Genomic DNA, 10,423 nt, shown 5'->3' on the forward strand with positions numbered 1-10,423 from the left:
ATGAGTTTAAAGGCACACCAAATTAAACAACAAAGAACATATTTTGAGTCGGTTTTGAATAAGATAGAGGAACTAGAGAAAGCTCATAAACAAGACCCAAACGACACACAAACACTAGACAGCTTGTTGGATTACAGAGGAAAGCTTAATATGATTATCGACAAAGAGTGTAAGGTATCCGCTCTTAAATTAAAACAAATGTCCTATGAGGGTAACAACAAATGTAGCAGACTTTTTGCCAGGAAGCTGAAACGCAAAATTAATAAATCCTTTATAATGAAAATAAAAGACCATAGGGGGGGGGAGAGCACCTCATCAGCACTTATTGCTGAGGCTTTTCGCGCCTATTATGAAAAATTATACAATCGGCAGGAACCTTCCCCGGATAACGCCCATACATTTATAGAACAATTAATGCTTCCTAATATAGGGGAAGAGGAAAGAACTCGCCTTAATGAACCCTTCACATTAAAGGAAATAAAGTGCATAATTAAAGATCTTCCTAATGAGAAAGCACCCGGCCCTGATGGCTTCACAACCTACTACTATAAAAAATTCACTGATATATTATCCCCCCAATTATTAGAATTATTTCAATCCATTTCGGAAAAGAACCCCTTTCTAGAGGAATCCCTAGCTGCACATATAGTGGTGCTCCCCAAACCGGGTAGGAATACAGATAGAGTGGAAAATTTTAGACCTATATCCTTGCTAAATAATGATATAAAAATATTTGCTAAATTGCTGGCCAACAGACTGAACCCTGTCATTCCCCAGATAATTGATATGGACCAAGTAGGCTTCGTTATTGGCAGGGAGGCAAGGGACAACACGGTGAGAGCCATTAACCTTATAGACTACGCGACATCACAAAATATCCCACTAGTGCTGATTTCCACGGACGCGGAGAAAGCTTTTGACCGCGTCCGGTGGAAATTTTTACGGTCAATATTAGAAAAATTTGGAATTGGGTCCCCTTTTGTATCAAAAATCATGGCATTGTACTGTTCCCCATCAGCAAGGGTTCTGGTGAACGGGGTGCTGTCCCAGCCCTTCCAAATAAGCAACGGCACGAGACAGGGGTGCCCCCTGTCCCCTCTGCTGTTTGCGTGTGCGGTGGAAGCTCTGGCGGATAAAATTAGGAAAGACGCAGACATTGAGGGAGTCAGAATTAAAGAAAGAGACTATAAAATCATGTTCTACGCTGACGACATCCTATTTACCCTTACCAATCCACTCTCTTCACTACCACATGTGCTACAACACCTGAGGGATTTCCAGCTCGCCTCCAATTTCCTAATTAATAAATCAAAATCAGAAATACTTAATATTTCCCTTGAACAGACCCACCTTACTCAATTAAGAAACATCTGTCCCTTTCGATGGCAGGAAAAATCCCTAAAATATTTGGGGATGCTGCTCACAAAAAACACACAAGATTTATTTACCACTAATTACATCCCCTTACAAAGACGTTTAATAGCGGATCTATCCTCCTGGAGATCCTTACAAACTTCCTGGACGGGGAGAATTAATATATTCAAAATGAATGTCTTGCCCCGTATATTATATGTCTTGCAAGCTCTACCTATCCCACTTCCAACCAATTTTCTTTCATCCATGCAGTCAAAAATCCTTGACTTTGTTTGGGACAAGAAAGCGGCCAGAATAAACAAAAATATTATGTGTACACCTTTACTGAATGGCGGGCTGGGAGTCCCTGACTTGGTGAAATACAGATATGCAATCTTTCTACAACGAATACTAGACTGGCACTATAATTTTCAAAATAAGGCCTGGGTACAGCTGGAACATGAAATGTCAAGCTTTAACCATTTGGGTTCCCAATGTTGGGCTGGCCTGGGCGGTACAGGTGGGGACCATCAACTACACACGCTGACATCTGAGACCTTTAAAATTTGGAGCAATATCTTATTAAGATTCCCACACGTGTCTTCAAGACACTCCCCTTTGACCCCTCTTAGTGAAAATGATGACTTTACACCCGGGTCTCGTTGCTCTCGCTACAGATCCAGCATGACAAGCAGAACACTGCAGGTACGACAGCTGGGCAATGAACAGGCATTTTACACAAGGGATAAACTGGTAGAGGAGGGCCTCCAGATGTTTGGGGACTGGCTTTTTCATCAGCAATGCATCTCCTTTATATCTAAACACAGCGATAGGAGAAACCTAATTAGACCCCTAACTCAATTCGAAAACATGTGCACATCGTCTAAACTAATAGGCCATTCCTTTTCCATACTATATAAAATCTTGCAGATACAACCTCGGGGCCATAACCCATATTACTTGGAGAGATGGAATAACGAACTAGGTCTTGATATTAATCAAGGTGAGGCAAAGAGAGTCTTCCATAATATAGCTAAATCTTTAGTGTCAGCCAAATTAACAGAGTTAAATCTCAAAATACTTCACAGGTGGTATATGACACCTGTCAGGATTCAAAAACTATTTCATACAAGAACCAACACTTGTTGGCGCTGTGAAATGGAGAGGGGTACAATGTCACACCTATGGTGGTCGTGCAATAGCATATCACCAATATGGGAAAGTATAGCCACCGAAGCCTCCAAGATACTGGAAAAAACGATTCCTCCAGACCCTAAAATATGGTTATTCTTATGTACACCTAAAAAATTTACGACTGCACAAAGAAAAATGTTGTGTATTTTAAGTAACAGCATGAAAAACCTAATAGCCCAGAAATGGAAATCGAGAAATGTCCCAGATTTAACACAATGGATACATAAATGTAATGACATTTTAAAAATGGAAGAATACCACTACATGCGAGTAAAATGCATGGAAGTATATGCTCAGCTGAAAGAAATGTGGGAGGGTTACGTAGAACATAGATTCAAGGGTTGATATTGAGATACGGTGTTGGGTCCATAGAGGAGGTATGACCAGAAGGGGGAGGCTAAGGGGCAGACATAGAAGGGGTCAGTTATAAGGAGTCTCATAGGTCACCAATAGTTATTAAATTACACGGACCCTCTGGGAGGTGATGCGCGCTCACACTACACAATTAATTCGTCAGGATTATATTCTAGTTTTTTTCAGTCTGTTTTATTGTTTTACAGATAAATTTATTAAAAGGAATCCAAACCTTTTTTCCTCTTGTTAAACGAGTCATTACAATGTAAAATTTTCACATGTAAAATTTCAACACTCATGCTTGTATTGATCATTGTATGTATACGTATACTTTGTTTTGTTTTGGATATCCAATAAAAGAAATTAAAAAAAAAAAAAAAAAAAAAAAATGTCCTTTATAAATGCTGCAAAAAAAAAAAAAAAACTGCCCACTAAACAGAATGGCTTTATTGGTGGACAGTAACATGCCTAACAAGCATAAAACCAATATGTATGGTTCTATTATATTATATATTACAATTTTGAGGGGCCTGGAAAATAATTAACTTCCCATTGACTTACATTGTATAACTGGATTAATTTTACAACTTTTTTTTTTAAAATCTGATCCTTAAGGAGGGGAACCCCAGCAACATTAGAGGGCTACCTTTATATAAACAGTTATTTACTATCCACAACCATTCATGTGTATACATATATAAATGTAAAGGTTATTAAACAAATTGTTCATGTTCAAAAATAAATAATACCCACAAAGTTCATGTTCGCACCTGTTTTTTGCCACTTGCAGCTCTAGAAACAACATATTGACTCATTTTGAAGCACTGCAAAATAAAATGAAAATGTCAGAACACAGAGGGTTAAGAGGTGTTCCGAAAACAATATAAAACCATTTAGCCTATCAAAACAGGCCTGATAAATGCATACATTTGCCTAAGATTTTTGATAAAATGTGACCCTCAAATTGGTTAAGCACATAGTTAAAAAACTGAATTCTGAGTAAGTGATTGTTGGGCCATGCAACTGCAACTGCTGATTGGCTTGCCAACCCTGTTTGCTCAGGGACAGAGGTTCTCAAGCAGTACTTTAACTATATGTTGTTCCCCTTTGCGAGGGTTAAACACATATGCTTGCAGGGTAAGCAGTTTTAAACTTTAATGCAATATAGAATAAGAGCATGTATATTTTTCAACAAAGGATACAAACAGAACAAGGCAACAGATATATTGGAAAGTAGTTTAAAATTGCATGCTCTGAGTCATAAAAGTTTCATTCTGACTTCACTATCCCTTCCCTTTAAAGGACCATTAGAGTAAAAAAAATGACACTCTAATCCATTACAGCATATCATTTTAAAACTATCAATAGTGATGTCGCGAATAGTTCCCGGCGAACATAGCATGTTCGCGTTCCCCGCGGACGGCGAACATATGCCATGTTCGGTCCGCCCCCTATTCCTCATCATTGAGTAAACTTTGACCCTATACCTCACAGTCAGAAGACACATTCCAGCCAATCAGCAGCAGACCCTCCCTCCCAGACCCTCCCACCTCCTGGACAGCATCCATTTTAGATTCATTCGGAAGCTGCATTCTTAGTGAGAGGAGGGACAGTGTAGCTGCTGCTGATTTAATAGGGAAATCGATAGCTAGGCTAGTGTATTCAGTGTCCACTACAGTCCTGAAGGACTCATCTGATTTCTGCTGTAAGGACAGCACCCCAAAAAGCCCTTTTTAGGGCTAGAACATCAGTCTGCTTTTTTTTTTTTTTTCCCCCTGTGTAATCTAATTGCAGTTGCCTGCCTGCCAGCGTGTGTGTCAGGCTCACGGCGTATAATGTGCCCACTTGCCCAGTGCCACCACTCATATCTGGTGTAACAGTAGTGTACATTTAAAAAAACACTTTTTGACTGTGAAATAATAGCAGACAGCTGCCAGTACCCAAGATGGCCGCCAATAAGGCAGATGAGGAGGGTTAGAGAGCTGTTTTGGGGGTGGATCAGGGAGGTTGGGGGCTAAGGGGGGATGCTACACCACAGCATATGTAAATATGCTTAAAAAAAAAAAACTTATTTTAGTACTGGCAGACTTTCTGCCAGTACTTAAGATGGCAGGGACAATTGTGGGGCGGGGGAGGGAAGAGAGCTGTTTGGGAGGGATCAGGGGGTCTGATGTGTCAGGTGGGAGGCTGATCTCTACACTAAAGCTAAAATTAACCCTGCAAGCTCCCTACAAACTACCTAATTAACCCCTTCACTGCTAGCCATAATACACGTGTGATGCGCAGCAGCATTTAGCGGCCTTCTAATTACCAGAAAGCAACGCCAAAGTCATATATGTCTGCTATTTAACAAAGGGGATCCCAGAGAAGCATTTACAACCATTTGTGCCATAATTGCACAAGCTGTTTGTAAATAATTTCAGTGAGAAACCTAAAATTGCGAAAAAAATTAAGTTTTTTTCAAATTTGATCGCATTTGGCGGTGAAATGGTGGCATTAAATATACCAAAATGGGCCTAGATCAATACTTTGGGTTGTCTACTACACTACACTTAAGCTAAAATTAACTCTACAAGCTTCCTACATGCTCCCTAATTAACCCCTTCACTGATGGGCATAAAACACGTGTGGTGCGCAGTGGCATTTAGCAGCCTTCTAATTACCAAAAAGCAACGCCAAAGCCATATAAGTCTGCTATAATGGCATGTCTGGCACACAGTGTTGGGGCAAGGTTCCATCTGACCACTGATACCTGGTCTGCAAAGCATGGTCAGGGCAGGTATATCACCTACACTGCGCACTGTGAAGCGGGCGTAACCCTTACACTACCTGATCGATACAACATCATACCTGATGTTTTAAAGCACGTTATTCCAAACAATTTAGGAATGTTAGGTGATTTATGCCCTTTATGGATTAAAACCAGACTCTGCATCAACTATGTAATTTTCCATGGGAGTTTTGCCATGGATCCCCCACCGGCATGCCACAGTCCAGGTGTTAGTCCCTTTGAAACAACTTTTCCATCACTATTGTGGCCAGAAAGAGTCCCTGTGGGTTTTAAAATTTGCCTGCCTATTGAAGTCTATGGCGGTTCACCCCGGTTTGCGAACCCAAAAGTTTAGGTTTGCGACATCACTATCAACTTAAACTACTGTGTTTAACCCTGCAAAGGACTTGCAGAGCACTAGTTGCATGACTCAGGTGTGGAACTAGCTCTGTTGATTGTATCAGCAGTATTTTCCGCTCAAGACCATTACTATAATCGCCCTTTAAGCTATGTTGTGTGCTATATTTAATCCTCATTGTGTAGTTTTCATAGTAATGAAAGATTGAAAGCCCATGGACAAAAAAAACTAAAAGGTCTGTTGGTATTAAGTAGGCATGTGTATTTGTGACATTTGGCAGGAAACGAAGGCCAAAGATGGAGGCTACCAGCGGCATTCGCCTATTTTCTGAGCTATTTTTACTTGTTAAAGTGCAACACACTAAGGGGTCGATTTATCAAAACTGAGGTGGACAGGGGCGCATCTATGCGCCCCTGTCCGCCTCTGATGACCGTTGCTTGTTAAATACGGCATGCAGGTTCTCTTGTGAGAACCTGCAGCCGTAGGGTTTCAAAGGCTGGCGAAAGCCTTTGATAAATCAACCCCTAATATCTGTGTTGCACTTTCACAAGAAGGAATCCGGCACCAAAAATAGCTGAATGCTTCTGGCAACTGCCATCTTCTGCATTAATTTGCTGCTAAATAAACATGAATAGAATTAAGCCAGTGTTAGTTAAATACTTAGGTATTTAGGGATGTTGAATAACAATAGATAATATTAGCACATTGTTTTAAAAGCAACGCTAACTAAGGGCTAGTGTACACTCAAGTTACAAAATTTGAGAACTGCCAGCAGCAGGGAGTTAAAAATATAAAAACAAAATGCTCTACTACAGCGTTTCTCAACCACGGTCCTCAAGTACCCCTAACAGGCCAGTTTTTTTTAATTATAGCCAAACTAGAGCACAGGTGAAATAATCAGCTATAGGGTGAGAGCAAGTTAGTTACCATGGTTACTGATCAGCTGAATATTTCACCTGTGCTCAAGTTCAGCTATAATGAAAACCTGGCCTGTTGGGAGAACTTGAGGACCACAGTTGAGAAACACTGCTCTACTATCTTAGAGTATTAAATTATTGCACTATTGTTTGTGTACAACTATATATTAACCCATTTCAAAGGGGTTAAACATACAGACAGCTCAAGAGAAGTAATGCACTACTGGCACCAAGCAAAAAACCATCAGCTGACAAAATTGTGTGTAAATGCCACTCATCAGGTAGCTCCCGTAGTGCATTGCTGTTACTGAGCCTACCTGTGCATACTAAAAAACAAAGTAAATGTGAGGGGGGGGGGGAATTAAAGGGACATGAAACCCAAAAACTTTCCAAATTATATAAAATTTGCTTCATTCTCTTATTATTTCGTGAAGGAGCAGAAATGCACTACTGGTTTCTAACTGAACACATGGTTAAGCCAATGACAATCAGTATAAATCTGCAGCCACCAATCAGCAGCTAGAACCTGGGTTCTTTGCTGCTCCTGAGCTTACCTAGATAAACCTTTCAGCAAAGGATAACAAGAGAAGGAAGCAAATTAAATAATAGAAGTAAATTGTAAAATTGCTAAAAATTGTATGCTCTGTCTAAATCATGAATGTCTAATTATGACTTTACTGTCCCTTTAAGTCTTTTAAAAGCGCATGCCCTATCCAAGCCATGAAAGCTTATTTTTTACTTTCATGTCACTTTAAAATCTCTAAGGACTTTAATGCAAATATTTACATAACGTTTAATGTATGGAATGTAGACGCATACAATGTTCGCTGTGTAGTGAAAACTGATTTACTTTCTCATTTCCCAGTGGATAGGGAGCTTATTCCCATATCTCCAATTTAGAGTTATATTTAGTATTTTCTGATTTATTCATTGAATAACTACATTATAGGGCAGTAAATTGCACAGTGCAGTATGTGTACTTAAATTGGGTTTATTTCTCGAGACCATGAGTGCAGTACTCGATAACCAATACGTTACCTCAAAAACACTGTATAAATATTTACATACACCCATATTTAAACTGACAAAATCTAACTAAGCATCCGACAAACGTGAATTATTATTAGCGTAGATACATTACCTCTTATACACCTTTACGACAACAAACACAAACACTTCCGGTCACACCAACCAATCGCTGTAATTTACCATCGAGTGGACCTCCAAAATGGTAGAGTGTACACATAAGTCGCATTATCTATTTCTATTCTCTCTCATTTATTATTACGCTACCGTGACGTCAAATTTAGACCCGTGTTGTTGTGAGTGAGGTGAATTATGTTGTTCGAGTGATGTGTGACTGTTAAGAGTCATGGCATATACAACATTATTAATTATTTTAATCTGATTTTTCAAAGTACTGGATGCAAGACAAATGGGTTATTTTCTTCTTTTTTTCTAAAAGATATATTCAGTTGAAACAAAATTAAATTATACATCATTTAATTTAGTTTCAACTGAGTATATCTTTTTTTATATAAAAAAAGAGAAAAAAAACATTTCTCTTGTATATGGTAGTTTGAAAATTCAGATTAAAACTGAATTTAAATTGTTTGAATTAACATGAAAGTAATGAATTAAAATTGCATTTAAATTGTTTAAATTAACATCAAAGTAGTAAAAGAAAAAAAAAAAAGATATGTATATATATATATATATATATATATATAAATATCACTGTTTTACTATTCAGGCCGTTAAAAGCTACTTGTCCACTCAATGTTAAAGATAGGAAAAAGTCAAAATTCTAACTCGTCCTGGACCACTGGAAATTTAAAGCCGGGGACAGTACCTGGATTTTGTTGTATGTCCTGGAAATGTCCCCTCCAGGAGATTTGGAGGGCTGCAGCTGAATTAGGGCACGCGTGACACACTCTAATGGAGAGTAGCTGCCAATGAGGCTGTATGTGCAGCAAGTACTCTGATCACTTAGAGCAGGTCTAGGCAGGCACTTGCACTTTCTCTGAGTGATCAATGTTTAAACTGTTACAAACCAGTAAAAAGACTTACAAACAGCAAATCCACACTAGGGGCTAGATTACAAGGGCCACAGTAAAAAAAAAAAAAGTTTGTGAAAACATCGCTAGCGTTATTATTTTTGCGCTTCTCGGGTTCCCCTGTTATTACAAGTTGAAAAAAAACGTATTTTGCGCTAGCGGTAACCCGAAAAGTGCGAAAATCCTAAGCAGAGTTTTTGCGTGCATGTGTTCCCCCATGGAGATCAATGGAGACAAAAAAGTTGAAAAAAAACTAACAATCCCCCCAAATCGCAAAGTAGCTAAATAAACTATGAACCCCTAAACCCCCACCCCCTCATCGCAAATTAACAAAATTATTAACCACTAAACCACAATCCCCCATATGACAAAGTAACTAAATAAACTATTAAACCATAAACTGCCATCCCCCCACATCACAAAGTAACTAAATAAAATATTAAGCCCTATACCGCCACCCCCCACACATCGCAAAGTTATAAACTAACATCTAAACCCCCTAACCTAGCAGGCTTTAACTTAACCCAAATTAAAACACACATAAATTAACTAAAAAATCCTAACCAGTGACGTGCAGTGCTAGGAGTCAGGGTAGGCTCTGCCTCCCCTGTCAAATCAAAGAAAATAAGTTTTTATTTCAGGCTAATAAATAAAAATATATATATTTTCCTTTTTTTTTTTTTTTTTGGACCACTCCCCCGCCGGCGCCACCCAATACTGTGATTCAAAATTTCCAACACTGACATCCATGTTGCGCAATAAGGAGGCAGTGAGCCGTACCGCTGCCCTCCATGATTGCGCAACCTGGATGCTGAAATATGTTCTTAGTTCACTTTGAGCTAAGCACCACCCAGTGGTGGTTCACCGGTCCCCATACACGCTCCAATAGAGGCAGTTCTCAAAACCGCCTCTATGATGGAGCTACATTTGATCCAATCAGCAGCATCAGCGCTGCAGGGGAGGCGTGCCTGCCTGCTGGTCTTGGGCTGACTCTGCAGGTTGCGTGAGTGACGTCACACGCGCGGGAAGAGCAGACTGTAAGGAGGGAGCTGCTGCTACGTGCATCGTAGTAGAGAGAAGCTAGGACTAAATGAGCACTTCTTTTTATTTTGTTTGTTTATTTGTGTCTTTAGAACGTTAGTAGCAGTTGCTTCCTCTAATTAGAAATTCCCACACTGGTCCAATTGTGCTCATATTAATTTACTTGGTCCTCCAGCCAGACAGAGCCAGTTGAGTTCAAAGAGTGACACACTGTAAGGAAAGGTCAGGGAGTGAGCGGCTTGTTGACTGACTGCTGCATCTGTTTGATGTGCAGAGCAGTCCACCCACGCGGCATGATCCCAATCCCAGCACCCAGTGAGTATTGTTCTGCTCTGAGTCAGCAGCCTGTAAAATAATGTGCAATCATCGTTTTTATTCA

At 39.6% G+C, this 10,423-nt stretch overlaps 1 protein-coding gene across 5 annotated transcripts in view; it reads right to left on the reverse strand.

Annotated features, from left to right (window-relative positions):
• Positions 1-8,132, reverse strand: part of LOC128660495 (uncharacterized) — a 422,478-nt gene extending 414,346 nt beyond the window's left edge. For 4 of the 5 annotated variants that reach the window (XM_053714388.1, XM_053714387.1, XM_053714386.1 and 1 more), the window contains exons 1-2: positions 8,088-8,132; positions 3,672-3,725 (exon numbers count right to left, since the gene is read on the reverse strand). In XM_053714388.1, coding sequence (XP_053570363.1) covers positions 3,672-3,716 — 45 coding nt within the window. In that variant the 5' untranslated portion in view covers positions 3,717-3,725; positions 8,088-8,132. Of the gene's footprint in view, positions 1-3,654; positions 3,726-8,087 lie in introns of those variants that run through there. The other variant, XM_053714385.1, reaches the window with a different exon arrangement.
• Positions 8,133-10,423: the final 2,291 nt, after the last annotated feature.

This window comes from Bombina bombina, chromosome 5, assembly GCF_027579735.1.
Source record: "Bombina bombina isolate aBomBom1 chromosome 5, aBomBom1.pri, whole genome shotgun sequence".
Taxonomy (NCBI): domain Eukaryota; kingdom Metazoa; phylum Chordata; class Amphibia; order Anura; family Bombinatoridae; genus Bombina; species Bombina bombina.